Source organism: Garra rufa, chromosome 23, assembly GCF_049309525.1.
Source record: "Garra rufa chromosome 23, GarRuf1.0, whole genome shotgun sequence".
NCBI lineage: Eukaryota > Metazoa > Chordata > Actinopteri > Cypriniformes > Cyprinidae > Garra > Garra rufa.
In genome coordinates, this window is record NC_133383.1 from 1,183,786 (window position 1) to 1,201,480 (window position 17,695).

Genomic DNA, 17,695 nt, shown 5'->3' on the forward strand with positions numbered 1-17,695 from the left:
ATGAAAGACTTAGTGACCCTTTATATTTTCTCAAAATATCAGACTCTCAAAGATCAGACATATTTATGTAATTACACTACATACAGTATGTGCATTTTGTTCAAAGATGGTCTGTAGAATGGCTCTCTACTCTGTCACCCTCTCTGCCTCTCCCCCCTCCCCCCTGCAATAATGAGCTTCTCTGTGCCTGACTGAACGCACACACATACTGTAGAGACATTCACCAGAGTGACAGCAGGTTTCTGAGTTATCTTTTTAATTTTCTTTAATTCATTGAAGCTTGTATAAAATTTATATTTCCAGCACTTGCTCAGAATGATTAGATCTCTGTGTGAAAAAAGTTTTAAAGAGTTTGGATGCTGCACTTTAAAGATATAAAAATATTTTTTACTATATCTTTAAAAAATCACCATGTCCACACCGTTCAAGATATCCAAAATCCGCTCGCAATTTAACATCTTCAGAATCTTCTCTTCATGTTAAAAAAGTTTGGTGTGAACAGCTGGTTGTTCTTAGAAGTAGTGTGAATTTGTTTACAGCCTGATTTTTCAAAAAATCCACCTTCAAATCAAAATAGCCGGCTTCCTGTTGGTCTTAGCTAATGAGTTTGATTTAGAAAGTTGTCCAGATTGATGAGATTAATATATGTACAGAGTTTGGTGACTGTAGGAAAAACTAACCCCCCAACTTTTGTCAAAAGATGGCGCTATAGAGTGCCTGCTCCACGCCCATTTATGACCTTTTGCCAGTGTCTAACTATCATTAATATTGATGTGTGTGTTGAGTTTCATGAAATTCTAAGCATGTTATCTGCCTCGAAAAGACAGGAATCTAATTTTAAAGTTTGACATGTTGCCATGGCAACAGCATTCGATTTATCATCGACCCCTTTACATATTCTTATCGGCCGTGTTTTGACATGATTTTGATGAAGTTTAAAGAAAATCGAGTAAAATTAAGAGGCTGATTTCAAAGCATTTTGAAAATGACACACTTCCTGCTCCCAGTTGGTGGCGCTATAACTTTGACTCATAATAGTCACATTTATGGAATCGGCATCATACAACGAACAAACTGGTGAAGTTTCATCAGAATCAGGCAATGTGTGCAACAGTTATTAGACACTTCCTGTTTCTCATTTCTCGCCATAACTTTGTCGCCTTGCCACGGCCAAACCGTTCGAGATATCAAAAATCTCCTCGCAATTTAGCGTCCCCAATGTCTTGAGATCATGCTGACCGAGTTTGGTGACAATCCCATGGAATTCCTGGGAGGAGTACGTTAAATTCCAGAGCATGTGCTTTTTAAACAGCCCTAAATATCTCACTTCCTGTCAGGTGGAGCCTATGACATAGAGTACAAAAGTTGTTTGGCTCAGTGAGATCTATATGTGTACCGAGTTTCATATCAATACATGCAAGTATGTGTGCGCAGTACATCAAGTTTTCAAACTGTGTTCCAGGGGGCGCTGTAGAGGCCCTGAACCACGCCCGGGTCCCAGCCTCTTTGGCGTCCTGATGGCCGCAGATTCCGACGTGTGTGCAAATTTTCAAGAGTTTTTGAGTATGTTAAGACCCCCAAAAGTGCCCGGAAGGTTGAAAAAAAGAAAAAAAAAAAAAAAAAAAAAAATAATAACCCTTAGAAGAACAATAGGGCCTTCGCCCTTTTGGGCTCGGGCCCTAATTAAAGCTGCAAGCAGCGTTGACCGGGCCCTCGCCGTCTGGCAGTCGCCATCCCGATAGCATCAGGAAAACGGTGCCCAGTTGGCACATGCATTCACAGTAACCCTTTGGACTAACACTAACTGTCTCCCCTCCTGTCTGACTCTTTCTCTTGCCACCCATCCCCCCTCCTTACACTCAGCCACTTACCACACAAACACACACATAGAGTGCAGAGCAGAGTGAGATCAGATATGTTTTTTAATTTTCTTTCATTCGTGGAGTTTTGTATAATTATGAAATGAACTGTGTTTAATCAGAATGAATAGTTATTTGTATGAAAAAAGTTTCAAAGAGTTAGGATGCTGCACTTTAAATATATAATAAATCATTGAAAATTGAAAATGGAAAATTAAATTCTAGGCACGATATCTGCCTCACAAACACAGGAAACAAATATTTGAATGTATTTTGTATTTTTATTTATTTGCCATGGCAGCAGCATTTGATGCATCAGGGACACCTTTACAGACTCTCATCGGCCGTGTTTTTACATCATTCTGATGAAGTTTGAAGAAAATCGAATACAAATATATTGTTCGTTGTTCGTTCGTGTGTTAGTTCATTAACCATTGTTAACAAAAGAGACCCTATTTTAAATAGTTACCATGTTTTATGATCTACAACCATTTTTAAATATTATTTTAATGATCTATAAGCATCTGTGAAATAATTATAAACAAATTTATTAAAAATAAATACATATTAACTTAGTTGATGTATTTGTTTCTCATTCTAATTAAGTGAACTGAGCAGTATAGTGTCATACTTATAAGATTTTTTATTCTATCAGTGAGATTGTATATATGTATATAAATCATATAAGTTTTCCTTAAAAGATTAATAAAAGATTCTAATGCTCTTTAAGCACCTATACAAAATAATTATGTAAAAGTACACTGACAGTACAGTATATATAAACTGATTCTATGGATTATTTTCATTCTTATACACTGAGAATGAGCTAAATAGCATTATTGTTCAAACGATTCCTTATCTTATGAGGACCTCTAGTGTTCATCCCTGGTACTAGAGCTTTAATCTGACAAATTTATATGACACTTTTAATGTTTTTGGGGCCTCTGAGCATGATAACCTTTTGAAACTACACGTATTTCCTAAGAATTTCTTGTTCTTTATATGTAAAAAGTTTTGATGAGTTAGAATAATGCAATTTAAAGATATATGGAAATAACTCTTCATCTTTTTTACTGTTACTTTCATAAATCACCACATCAACACCGTTCAAGATATCCCAAAGCCGTTCACATTTTAACATCTTCAGTATCTTGGCATCATGTTGACAAAGTTTGGTGTGAACTGTCTGATTCTGCTATGAGTGATATGAATTTATTCACAGCTATATTTTTCCAAAAATCCACATTCAAATCAAAATAGCTGACTTCCTGTTGGTCGTAGCTAATGGGTATAAATTTTTTGCAAAAAAAATCTGGTGATCAAAAATGATTAGGCTGTAGTTAAGAACTGTTAGTTTTATGGACAGTTAGAATGTTTTGTATATGCAGACAAGGGCTTTATGATGGGCCTGATTTGAATTTAGAAAAATGTTTTATTTCTTAAACATGTTTGAAGTTCTTAATAGATTTCACTGTTGCACATTTAGTCTTTTTATTTTTTTACAGTAATGTGCATTTTGCAGTTTGTTTACATGGTGTACATTGGATGCACATATTTATGACTTCTTGTTACAGTATTCATTTAAAATAAAAGTTGTTTAAAATAAACAACTGTGTGCACCCTATTATTAATGTAGATGTGTATTTCAGTAATACACTTAAGTAGGGGAGTTTTAAGTTACCAGCATTTATATCAAAATATGGATCCCATGTCTGCAAAACTAACATTTTAAATGAAATATTGATAGCTAATCGATATCGAATCGAATTGAATCGAAACCATAAAAATAAGAATCGAATCGAATTGCTAAATTGGTCACAATACCCAGCCCTAATTCACATCCTAATGAATAAACAACCAAGAGTTTAAATATTCCCTTCTATCTCTTCCTCTCTGACTCTCTCTTTCCACCCATCCCCCCTCCCCACTCTCACCCTAACACTCAACAAACACACACCCACTTACCACGCACACACATAAGTGCAGAGCAGAGAGGGATCAGATTTGTTTTTTAATTTTCATTAATTCATAGATCTTTGTATAATTATGAAATGAACGGTGTCTGATCAGAATGACTAGTAGTCTGTATGAAAAAAGTTTCAAAGACTTTGGATGCTGCACTTTAAAGATATAATAAAATTACGGCTATCTTTTTTTACTCCGATTTCAATCAATCACCACATCAACACCGTTCAAGATATCCTAAATCTGCTCGCAATTTAGCATCTTCAGAATGTTGGCATCATGTCAAAAAAGTTTGGTGTGAATTGGTTGGTTTTCCCGAGAGAAGTATATAAAATTCCACAGCCTGATTTTTCCAAATATCCACATTCAAATCAAAATAGCTGACTTCCTGTCGATCGTAGCTAATGGTTGTAAATTGGAAATGTTTCTGGCTTGATGAGATCAATATATGTACCGAGTTTGGTGACTGTAGGACAAACTAAACCCCCAACTTTTGTCAAAAGGTGGCGCTATGGAGCGCCTGCTCCACACCCATTTATGGGCTTTTATCAGTGTCTAAATATCATTAATACAGATGTGTGTGTGAAGTTTCATGAAATTCTGAGTATTTTAAGTGGCTCCAAAACACAAAAAGCTAAAGTTAAAGTTTGATACGTTGCCATGGCTACATGATAAAAGTTATCGATAATGCAATTCACAGATTCTCATTGGCCATGTTTCAACATTATTGAGATGAAGTTTGAAGCAAATTGAGTAAAATTAAGAGGTTGATTTAAAAGCATTTAGAAAATGTTGCGCTTTGTGCTGCCAGTTGGTGGCGCTATAACTTTGACTCCTAATAGTCACATCTCTGTGATCGGCATCATAAGATGAACAAACTGCTGAAGTTTGGTCAAAATCAGACAAAGTGTGTTAAAGTTATTAGACACTTCCTGTTTCTCATTTCTCGCCATAACTTTGTCGCCCCGCCACGGCCAAACCGTTCGAGATATCAAAAATCCCCTGGCAATTTTGCGTCCCCAATGTCTTGAGATCATGCTGACCGAGTTTGGTGGCCATCGGTGGAAAGGTCTAGGAGGAGTATTTCAAATTCCATTGCATGCGCTTTTTAGACATCCCTGAATAGCTGACTTCCTGTAGGGTGAAGCACTGACTTTGAGCATGAAAGTTTTTCAGCCCGATGAGGTCTATATGTGTATGAATTTTGATAACTGTAGGTCAACCGGTGTGCGCTCCAGAGTCCCTCAAATGTATTTTTTTTTCATGCTGTGCCACGCCCCCCCCAGGTGACCCCCCCCATGTCAAAGTTGGTCCGGCCCTGATGGCCGCAGGTTCCAATGTGTGTGCAAAGTTTCAAGAGTTTTCGTGTATGTTAAGGGCCCCGAAATTACCCAAAACATTGATGAAATAATAATAATAATTAAAGCTGCAAGCAGCGATGAACGGGCCCTCGCACACGGGCTCACCGCCGACCGGTGGCTTTAGGAACACAGCAAACGGTGGGCAGTATGCTTTTAATACAGTAAATGTAGGAAAAATAGATCAAAGTCACTTAAATGTGCCAAACTTCCTGCTGCCAGCTGGTGGCGCTATGCCTATAACTGATTATTGGCATGTAGATGTGTTCAGGCCAGCACTTTCATCAAACATATGAGGTTTGGTGCAGATCGACCTTGGTATGTTTGAGTTAGTGAAAGATATGATATATCCTCGTGCCAACAGGTGGCGCTATGATAATATTTGAATATTGGCCTTTAGATGTCTTCAGGCCAGGACTCTTACCAAACCTGTGAAGTTTGAGGCAGATCGGATATTTTATGGCTGAGTTATAACAACTTCTATGTCCATGGCGAAACGTCAAACTTTGTCAGGCCACCACGGACACGCCCTTTGACGAAAACTCAAGATCTTCGCAATTTAACATCTCTAAGGCCTCTAGATCAGACTGACCAAATATAATGTTGATATCATTAAATCTCTAGGAGGAGTTTGGTACAAGTCATTTCCTGTTGCCAACAGGTGGCGCTGTGATTATAATAGAATATAGGCCTTCAGATTGGTTCAGGCCAGGACTCTTATCGAACATGTGAAGTTTGAGGCAAATCGGACATTTTATGGCTGAGTTATAACAAGATTTATATCCATGGCGAGACCACGAAATTTGCCAGGCCGCCACGGACACGCCCTTCAACGAAAACTCAAGATCTTCACAATTTAACATCTCTAAGGCCTCAAGATCAGACTGACCAAATATAATGTTGATTTACTTCAGATAGATGCCAACTGTGAACCAGTATGCTACAAATAAGAACATGTAATTCATGATGATAGCAAAATGTTATTATTGCTTCCTTTATATCCACCACTTCTGCTTAAATGTCATTGTTACCTATCTGTAAAATTTTTGTATAATATATTTTTGTATAAAATCAATTGTTGTCATAACTAAGAATCAATAAGGAAGACGGTGCCCAGTTGGCACATGCATTCACAGTAACCATCTGCTAGTTTGGATTTTAAGTTTACAGAATTGAAAGGGTTACACTTTAAAATCAACACACAGACACATACACACAAAATATAAAATGTTGCCATCCAGTTTCATTTGTTAAAATTAACTATATCAGTTAACATGACCAATAAATAAATAGCATTTATTAATGTTAATTAATATTAAGCTAAAAAAAGTATTCATATAAAGTTTATGTACAGTGAATTAACATGAACATGAACACAGTTCATGTGGGTGTACAGCAATACACAATAAAGTGCTCTATAAACGCTTCATTCTTTCAAAATATCTTTAAAAATCAAGTTGAGTATTTTAACGGGGTGATATATATATTTATAACTGTTCTTAAAATTATGGTTTTCAAATGTTTTGAAGAGATAACAGTAACGTTTGTTTTGTTGTCAAAGTTTGTCTTAATTTTTTATTATTATTATTTTATATTCAATAAATAACACTATGTAAATATTGTCTATCAATGAAGATAAATTGATCATGCTAAAAATCTTTTGCTATGTGACTGAATAGGACAAGTTCATGGTACAGTTAAGTAAAAAATAAATAAAAAACAACAACTGCAAAATACGAACAATGAAAGACTTAGTGACCCTTTATATTTTCTCAAAATATCAGACTCTCAAAGATCAGACATATTTATGTAATTACACTACATATGTGCATTTTTTGTTCAAAGATGGTCTGTAGGATGGCTCTCTACTCTGTCACCCTCTCTGCCTCTCACCCCTCCCCCCTGCAATAATGAGCTTCTCTGTGCCTGACTGAACGCACACACATACTGTAGAGACATTCACCAGAGTGACAGCAGGTTTCTGAGTTATTTTTTTAATTTTCTTTAATTCATTGAAGCTTGTATAAAATTAATATTTCCAGCACTTGGTCAGAATGATTAGATCTCTGTGTGAAAAAAGTTTTAAAGAGTTTGGATGCTGCACTTTAAAGATATAAAAAATTAGGTTTATGTTTTTTACTACATCTTTAAAAAATCACCACGTCAACACCGTTCGAGATATCCCAAATCCGCTCGCAATTTAACATCTTCAGAATCTTCTCTTCATGTTAAAAAAGTTTGGTGTGAACAGCTGGTTGTTCTTAGGAGTAGTGTGAATTTGTTTACTACCTGATTTTTCAAAAAATCCACCTTCAAATCAAAATAGCCGGCTTTCTGTTGGTCTTAGCTAATGAGTTTGATTTAGAAAGTTGTCCAGATTGATGAGAACAATATATGTACAGAGTTTGGTGACTGTAGGAAAAACTAACCCCCCAACTTTTGTCAAAAGATGGCGCTATAGAGTGCCTGCTCCACGCCCATTTATGACCTTTTGCCAGTGTCTAACTATCATTAATATTGATGTGTGTGTTGAGTTTCATGAAATTCTAAGCATGTTATCTGCCTCGAAAAGACAGGAATGTAATTTTAAAGTTTGACACGTTGCCATGGCAACAGCATTTGATTTATCATCGACCCCTTTACATATTCTTATCGGCCGTGTTTTGACATGATTTTGATGAAGTTTAAAGAAAATCGAGTAAAATTAAGAGGCTGATTTCAAAGCATTTTGAAAATGACACGTTTCCTGCTGCCAGTTGGTGGCGCTATAACTTTGACTCATAATAGTCACATTTATGGAATCGGCATCATACAAGGAACAAACTGGTGAAGTTTCATCAGAATCAGGCAATGTGTGCAACAGTTATTAGACACTTCCTGTTTCTCATTTCTCGCCATAACTTTGTCGCCTTGCCACGGCCAAACCGTTCGAGATATCAAAAATCTCCTCGCAATTTAGCGTCCTCAATGTCTTGAGATCATGCTGACCGAGTTTGGTGACAATCCCATGGAATTCCTGGGAGGAGTACGTTAAATTCCAGAGCATGCGCTTTTTAAACAGCCCTAAATATCTCACTTCCTGTTGCGTGGAGCCCATGACATAGAGTACAAAAGTTGTTCAGCTCGATGAGTTCTATATGTGTACCGAGTTTCATATGAGTACGTGCAAGTATGTGTGCGCAGTACATCAAGTTTTCAAACTGTGTTCCAGGGGGCGCTGTAGAGGCCCTGAACCACGCCCGGGTCCCAGCCTCTGTGGCGTCCGGACGACGGCAGATTCCGACGTGTGTGCAAATTTTCAAGAGTTTTTGAGTATGTTAAGGCCCCCAAAAGTGCCCCAACGGTTGAAAAAAAAAAAAAATAAAAAAAAAAAAAAAAAAAAAAACAAATAAGAATCCTTAGAAGAACAATAGGGCCTTCGCCCTTTTGGGCTCGGGCCCTAATAATCCTTAGAAAAACAATAGGGCCTTCGCCCATTCTGGGCTCGGGCCCTAATAATAATAATCCTTAGAAAAACAATAGGGCCTTCGCCCATTCTGGGCTCGGGCCCTAAAAATAAGAACCCTTAGAAGAACAATAGGGCCTTCGCCCTTTTGGGCTCGGGCCCTAATAAGAAACGGAGCAGATCCAATAGGGTCCTCACACCATCGGTGCTCGGGCCCTAATAATTAAAGCTGCGAGCAGCGATGAACGGGCCCTCGCACCCGGGCTCACCGCCGACCGGTGGCTTCAGGAAATCAGCAAACGGTGGGCAGTATGCTTTTAATACAGTAAATGTAGGAGAAATATGTCAAAGTCACTTAAATGTGCCAAACTTGCCGCTGCCAGCTGGTGGCGCTATGCCTATAACTGATTATTGGCATGTAGATGTGTTCAGGCCAGCACTATTATCAAACATATGAAGTTTGGTGCAGATTGACCTTGGTATGTTTGAGTTAGTGAAATATATGAGATATCCTGCTGCCAACAGGTGGCGCTATGATAATATCTGAATATTGGTCTTTAGGTGTCTTCAGGCCAGGACTCTTACCAAACCTGTGAATTTTGTGGCAGATCAGACATTTTCAGGCTAAGTTATAACCACTTCTATGTCTATGCAGAAACATCAAACTTTGTCAGGCCACCACGGACATGCCCTTTAATGAAAACTCAAGATCTTCACAATTTAACATCTCTAAGGCTTCAAGATCAGACTGACCAAATATAATGTTGATTTAACTAAATGCAATCAATGCAAGGACTTCAGATAAATGCCAACTGTGAACCAGTATGCTACAAATGATGATAAGAACATGATTCATGATGATAGCAAAATGTTATTATTGCTTCCTTTACATCCACCACTTCTGCTTAAATGTCATCGTTACCTATCTGTACAATTTTTGTGTGGATATTGCTTTGCTGGTGACTCCTGTTATAAGACATCACTCTTAAGTGCTACATAACTAAGAATCAATAAGGAAGACGGTGCCCAGTTGGCACATGCATTCACAGTAACCATCTGCTAGTTTGGATTTTAAGTTTACAGAATTGAAAGGGTTACACTTTAAAATCAACACACAGACACATACACACAAAATATAAAATGTTGCTATCCAGTTTCATTTGTTAAAATTAACTATATTAGTTAACATGACCAATAAATAAATAGCATTTATTAATGTTAATTAATATTAAGCTAAAAAAAGTATTCATATAAAGTTTATGTACTGTGAATTAACACGAACATGAACACAGTTCATGTGGGTGTACAGCAATACACAATAAAGTGCTCTATAAACGCTTCATTCTTTCAAAATATCTTTCAAAATCAAGTTGAGTATTTTAACGGGGTGATATATATATTTATAACTGATCTTAAAATTATGGTTTTCAGATGTTTTGAAGAAATTAACAGTAACGTTTGTTTTGTTGTCAAAGTTTGTCATAATTTTTCATTATTTTATATTCAATAAATAACACTATGTAAATATTGTCTATCAATGAAGATAAATTGATCATGCTAAAAAGTTGTATTTTTTTTAATCTTTTGCTATGTGACTGAATAGGACAAGTTCATGGTACAGTTAAGTAAAAAATAAATAAAAAACAACAACTGCAAAATACGAACAATGAAAGACTAAGTGACCCTTTATATTTTCTCAAAATATCAGACTCTCAAAGATCAGACATATTTATGTAATTAAAATACATATGTGCATTTTTTGTTCAAAGATGGTCTGTAGGATGGCTCTCTACTCTGTCACCCTCTCTGCCTCTCACCCCTCCCCCCTGCAATAATGAGCTTCTCTGTGCCTGACTGAACGCACACACATACTGTAGAGACATTCACCAGAGTGACAGCAGGTTTCTGAGTTATTTTTTTAATTTTCTTTAATTCATTGAAGCTTGTGTAAAATTAATATTTCCAGCACTTGCTCAGAATGATTAGATCTCTGTGTGAAAAAAGTTTTAAAGAGTTTGGATGCTGCACTTTAAAGATATAAAAAATTAGGGTTATGTTGTTACTATATCTTTAAAAAATCACCACGTCAACACCGTTCGAGATATCCAAAATCCGCTCGCAATTTAACATCTTCAGAATCTTCTCTTCATGTTAAAAAAGTTTGGTGTGAACAGCTGGTTGTTCTTAGGAGTAGTGTGAATTTGTTTACTACCTGATTTTTCAAAAAATCCACCTTCAAATCAAAATAGCCGGCTTTCTGTTGGTCTTAGCTAATGAGTTTGATTTAGAAAGTTGTCCAGATTGATGAGAACAATATATGTACAGAGTTTGGTGACTGTAGGAAAAACTAACCCCCCAACTTTTGTCAAAAGATGGCGCTATTGAGTGCCTGCTCCACGCCCATTTATGACCTTTTGCCAGTGTCTAACTATCATTAATATTGATGTGTGTGTTGAGTTTCATGAAATTCTAAGCATGTTATCTGCCTCGAAAAGACAGGAATGTAATTTTAAAGTTTGTCACGTTGCCATGGCAACAGCATTTGATTTATCATCGACCCCTTTACATATTCTTATCGGCCGTGTTTTGACATGATTTTGATGAAGTTTAAAGAAAATCGAGTAAAATTAAGAGGCTGATTTCAAAGCATTTTGAAAATGACACGTTTCCTGCTGCCAGTTGGTGGCGCTATAACTTTAACTCATAATAGTCACATTTATGGAATCGGCATCATACAAGGAACAAACTGGTGAAGTTTCATCAGAATCAGGCAATGTGTGCAACAGTTATTAGACACTTCCTGTTTCTCATTTCTCGCCATAACTTTGTCGCCTTGCCACGGCCAAACCGTTCGAGATATCAAAAATCTCCTCGCAATTTAGCGTCCCCAATGTCTTGAGATCATGCTGACCGAGTTTGGTGACAATCCCATGGAATTCCTGGGAGGAGTACGTTAAATTCCAGAGCATGCGCTTTTTAAACAGCCCTAAATATCTCACTTCCTGTTGCGTGGAGCCCATGACATAGAGTACAAAAGTTGTTCAGCTCGATGAGTTCTATATGTGTACCGAGTTTCATATGAGTACGTGCAAGTATGTGTGCGCAGTACATCAAGTTTTCAAACTGTGTTCCAGGGGGCGCTGTAGAGGCCCTGAACCACGCCCGGGTCCCAGCCTCTGTGGCGTCCGGACGACGGCAGATTCCGACGTGTGTGCAAATTTTCAAGAGTTTTTGAGTATGTTAAGGCCCCCAAAAGTGCCCCAACGGTTGAAAAAAAAAAAAAAAAAAAAAAAAAAAAAAAAAACAAATAAGAATCCTTAGAAGAACAATAGGGCCTTCGCCCTTTTGGGCTCGGGCCCTAATAATAATAATAATAATAATAATAATAAACGAAGCAGATCCAATAGGGTCCTCACACCATCGGTGCTCGGGCCCTAATAAGAAACGGAGCAGATCCAATAGGGTCCTCACACCATCGGTGCTCGGGCCCTAATAATAATAATAAACGAAGCAGATCCAATAGGGTCCTCACACCATCGGTGCTCGGGCCCTAATAAACTGAATCCAACTCTATTGTCAATTGTTTTTCAAATCCTTGATTGCTCACAATTATATTCACACTATTTTATCTACTAAAAGACCTGCTTAGAACAGCCAATTTAACTGATTGATATTCACCAAGACAAAAGTCCAAACTTAAGTCAACCTACATGATTTCACAAAGTATTTTAGCATCTTCTGAAACAATTTGGTTCTGTACAGTAATAATTCTATGTAGTCAACTGGATGGCATCAGGTAAAAGATAAAGCAGTTAATTTATAGAACCATATGTTTTCACACTGTTCACAGCTCTGGGTGTATGTAAATACTCATTTGAGCACAAATAAATGACTTGATCAGTAAATATTTCTTCTCAAATTTCAAGTTTTTCAAGTCCAATTTTTTCACTTCAAATGGACTGCAACCAAATAAAATGAGTAAAACAACATCTAACTCCATAACTAACAGTCTTATCTGACCCTTACTGAAACTGTTGATCTAATTTACTGTAGACAAAACTGATATCATGATTATATGCCTCAGTATATGGGAAGAATTCAGGGATGTGAATCACTTCATAAATGTGTTACATGTAGGTCTTAAATCTTTTTTAAATAAAAGTGTTGACAAATTATTTTTTGAGGAAAATAATCACTGAACAAGTTGTTTGAGAAACCTCTTTGATAACGATTATGTTGTGTATATTAATATGTACATATTCAAGGTGTATGGAAAAGACTGTTTTATTTAATGGGGTATAGCTGTAACTGTTGTAAATGACTGTGGACTAGGACACTGATTTATTTTTAGACATGCATCATATATGGCCCATCCTCCCTACTATATGTGACCCTGGAGCACAAAACCAGTCTTAAGTCGCTGGGGTATATTTGTAGCAATAGCCAAAAATACATAGTATGGGTCAAAATTATTGATTTTTCTTTTATGCCAAAAATCATTAGGAAATAATGTAAAGATCATGTTCCATGAAGATTTTTTGTAAAATTCCTACTGTAAATACATCAAAATGTAATTTTTGATTAGTAATATGCATTGTTAAGAACTTAATTTGGAGAACTTTAAAGGTGATTTTCTCAGTATTTTGATTTTTTTGCAACCTCAGATTCCAGATTTTCAAATAGTTGTATCTCGGCCAAATATTGTCCTATCCTAACAAACCATATATCAATAGAAAGCTTATTTATTGAGCTTTCATATGATGTATACATCTCAGTTTTGTAAAATTTAACCTTAATTTTTTTTCTCCTCACCAGATCAGTAGAGTAACCATACATTCACTCTGCTTTATGTAACTGGTAGACTCCCACTGTAATGGAGACTGTTCAAGGACAACTTGGTTTATAATTTATTATTAATGTCTAAATTGATTTCTGTAAATATGTGCATAACAACTCAACATACATAAAATATATGATTTAATGTGTAAAAATGTTTTATTTATTTTTTTTCAATTTGAATATACTACAAATACATTTTTAGATATTAATAATTGAGGGGTGCACAATAATCAAAAACCTTAATCAAGATTCATTTTCACTTAATCTTAAAATATCTTTACTTATTTGGAATTAATTTAAAAAAGACAACAAACTTAACACTTACAATGAGATTAGTAAAACGACAATAAACATTAAGATGTGATTGCACTTGATTAACATACAAGCGGTAAGAACACACGCACATATAGAAATAATTGTATTCAACGTTTTATATATAAAGGCTGAATTACTTGGTAAAAGACCACGATGTTGTTTATATAGCAAACACGGACTTTTACCATGGTAACTTCAGCCTTAAATATGTTAACAAGGCAGGTACGGATCGCTAACCACATTAATCCTCAAATATTAGCGGTTTTTATCTTTTAAAACCAACACTATTACAACTACATATGTATACATGTATACATTATTTTATAAATAATGTAAATAAATCATTTTTTGTCAACTAAATACCAAAAATTGCTGTTCTGTCCCTCTAACTCAATGTATTCCAATTGCCCGCTATGAACTTCCTGGAACTATTTGAGGGCTGCGTGTATCACGTGACGATCGAGCGTTTTGGACTTCCGTTGTCGCAACTCTCTCTCTGTATGGCTCTGCTCCATCATTACTTCTAACTGGTGACGCGGTGCGCAATGACAGTTGGGTAGTTTTCCCCGTCCACTTCCTGTGAAGTGAAGTACCGATGTTCCCTTATTCCCTATGCCGTTCACAGTGCCCTTCGAACTGAACATGTTCGCTCCCTTCGGTTTGGAATCTCACTTAAGATGGCGGAATACCCTGTGAAGTCCACTTCGCAGTCCACTTACGGTCGAATGGAACGCACCTTCGGTTTCGCCGGCGACACCCACAAGACTGACCACGCCAAAACAACTACAACGAACGAACAACAAGCAGACATACAATATACAACAAAACCAGACAATGCATGTATGTATGCAGGGTTCGAATTACGGGGGAGCTAAGGGGAGCTCGGCTCCCCTGAAAAGGACCTGGGCTCCCCTGAAAGCCTACTTTGAGACATTTAGGGGGAGCTCTAAAACACTTTCCATTTTTTGTGTTGCATATAGATTTTGATTTTCTGTACATTAAGGTTCCTGAAATAAATGAAGATATTAAAAATGTGTCAATGTTGTGTGTTTATTCGCTCATTACATTACTATTTCCGAACACTATTTTCTGCTGTCTCCTGCTGTGACCATCCATGCGTGGCGGCGCTGCACTGAAATTACTACGTTTACGTCACCACTTGAACTTCTCACTGAGTTGGTATTTGACTGTTAGCTTAAAGGTTGTACACTGTTTGTTTTTGTGTGGAAAGGTTGGTAGTGCCGATTGTTTTTTTGGCATATCTCGGACCCTAGGCTGACCAGAGAGACGCGGTTTTTTCACAGACAATTTATGGGGCAGGCAGCGAGCGGATCGTGATGAAAGGTCAGCTGAATTTGACACTATGTTTTAGGCTAGAAATCGCTGATACAACCGTTAAAGTCCCCCTGAAATCAAAATTAAAGTTTGTGGGCTTTTAGTATGAATATATTAGCCTTAAGATTATCTATAAGCTAGTGTGCTTCAAAACAATGACAAAATTCGCTTTTACAAGATATGGGCATTCAAAACTTACAGTCTCGTCACTTTCGCCAATATGAATCAACGATTTTGATGATATCACCGTGCACTTCAGCTTCTCATCAAACGTTCTGTCCAATCAAATGCTCTCTAGAGTCCGTAGCGTCCCGCCCCCTACACAGAGACGCAATACACGGAGCAGATCATATGCGCTCATATGTGCGATCGGCATGTATTAAACTAGACAGCCTCAGCATGATTATGATCACTATTTTGTTTTAGTAAGAGTTTCATATTGAATCTGTGGGGTAATTTATTAGACTGCTGTCATAAGCTTACAAATGCGACTTTAGGAGCTCAACGGCTCTGGCCCGAGCAGATATTAATGGAACGCTATTGGCTCTTCAAAATAAGTGGGCGGTGCTTAGCGATATGTTTTTGTTTCAGTTAAAAGTACGTCACCACATAGAATAACGCTGCGTGTTTCAAGGCACTTCAGTGGACCTTTAACTTCAACACTTGGAACACTCTGTGGATACTAATAAGAATGTCAAAAAGAAAGCAGACAAACCTCAGTCAATTTGGATTTACAAAACAAACGAAGAGGAGTGATGACAGCGCACCAGCTACAACAACTAGCTTGCCGCCGCCGCATCTGTCAAACAAGGTGCTTGCGTTTTGAAGTAAACGGTTTACATTAAGGCTACGTTTACATTAATCCGGATACATTTGAAAACTGAGTTTTCATTTTAAAACGCTCTCCGTCCACACTCGCGTTTCCAAGCGTTTTAAAAAAAGTTTCTCATCCACTGAAACGTAGGAAAACATTAAATTCGCCTTACTGCGCATTCGTAAAGCCTCCAAAATTATACAGACGTAATAAGTTTTCACGCAATTCTTCTGGCGGGATAATTTATGGAAATATCTCATCCACCACTGACGCGTCTATATCGCGCTCATTCATATTTTATCTGAAAAGCAGTTGTTGTTATGTTTTGCAGGACAGCAACTGTGAGTAAATTTCATCATTTTAGGACTGTAATTTGAAGAGTGTACAAGGTAGCCTAAATCTTTTTAGCAGCAGTACTGAATAGCACAGGCACAATTACTGGTGTAAACATAGATATCTATTGGTACAATATGCGTCACATGACTATAAATATGCGTCATCGTTTTCAAAAGCCTCCGTTTTCACAGTCCACACTACAACGTGAAAACGGCGTTTTCAAATTTATCCACTTTGGCCGGAGTTTTTAGAAATAATCGTTTTCTGTGGTAAAAACGGGGTTTTCGTGTAAATGAGAGGCCAAACCGCAGGGAAATATCTACGTCTTTCCTTCGTGTAAACGGGGCCTAAGTAAACAATAGGTGCGTTCGACTTCATGCGGCGCCGAAAGAAATCGGCTGCCGCCTTACAAAACAATGCATTCTGGTAAGATCATTTGTCCGACTTTGATCGGCGCTGCAGCCGCCTTTCGATCACGTGTGCCATCAAAGTAACGTGAGAGCAAAACGAGAGCAGTCGCAGAGGTCAGGCGCTGCAGTTGCTTAAAACCGACTGCGAAAGCCTTGATGACGACACACTTTATTCTCATTGGTCAGATTATGTGATGACAAGCACGACGTGTGCTGCGTGTTTTTCTTAAAAAAGTTCATGTGTGTAATCAATCTTTATATCGAATATCTGATATTCAAACAAAACATTATTGATAAAAATGAAGACTAGGCGATATGGTAAATATATATTCTTATTGTATAAGAGTTAAAAAAAAAAAAAAAAACTGGTCAACCAGAGGCCGTTTTTTAATGGATGTTGTGAGAGGCTTCACTACACTGAATAAACTGCTTATAAAAACTGAAAAATGTCCTATAGCTAACTACAAAACCAAGATACAAATAATAAGCGTCATATTTCATTACATTGAAGTAACTCACATACTTGATATGATCAACAAAAAAGCAAAACGATTGTAGCATATAGAATAAATGATAGGGTAACTTTTTTCTTTTATTTATTTATCTTATGTAGTTTCATTTCTTCTTTTTCTTTATTCCTTTTTTTTGTGTATGTTTGAAATACAGTCTCATCGTCTATAAGTGTCCGACTTGACGGCCGTCTCTTCACTCCTCCCCCGACTGCAAGCGGCTGCTCTCGCCAGCCGGCGGCAGGCTAGTGTAATGCATCTCGAACGCACCTTATAGGTTTACTGTAAACCTATTGTTTTAAATGCCCGAACATGCACCAAAAGCGTTAAAGTCAGTCAGGGAGGATCGGAAAATAGGGCTCCCCCGAAAGCCACTTTGTAATTCGAACCCTGTATGTATGTTTGATCGGGATGAATCTGGAACAGGGTAATGTAATGTAAGAAACTCTCAAGAGGGCGTGTGTACCTGCTCAACTGGCAACCAAAAGGAGAGGAAGTGGTGAGTATGAG

The 17,695-nt window shown here is 37.3% G+C and overlaps 1 protein-coding gene across 1 annotated transcript in view; it reads right to left on the reverse strand.

Annotated features, from left to right (window-relative positions):
- The window catches only part of LOC141299814 (putative transcription factor Ovo-like 1), an 18,870-nt gene extending 4,127 nt beyond the window's left edge, over positions 1 to 14,743 (reverse strand). The window contains exons 1-2 of the mRNA XM_073830183.1: positions 14,706 to 14,743; positions 14,518 to 14,564 (exon numbers count right to left, since the gene is read on the reverse strand). Coding sequence (XP_073686284.1) covers positions 14,518 to 14,564; positions 14,706 to 14,743 — 85 coding nt within the window. The remainder of the gene's footprint in view (positions 1 to 14,517; positions 14,565 to 14,705) is intronic.
- Positions 14,744 to 17,695: the final 2,952 nt, after the last annotated feature.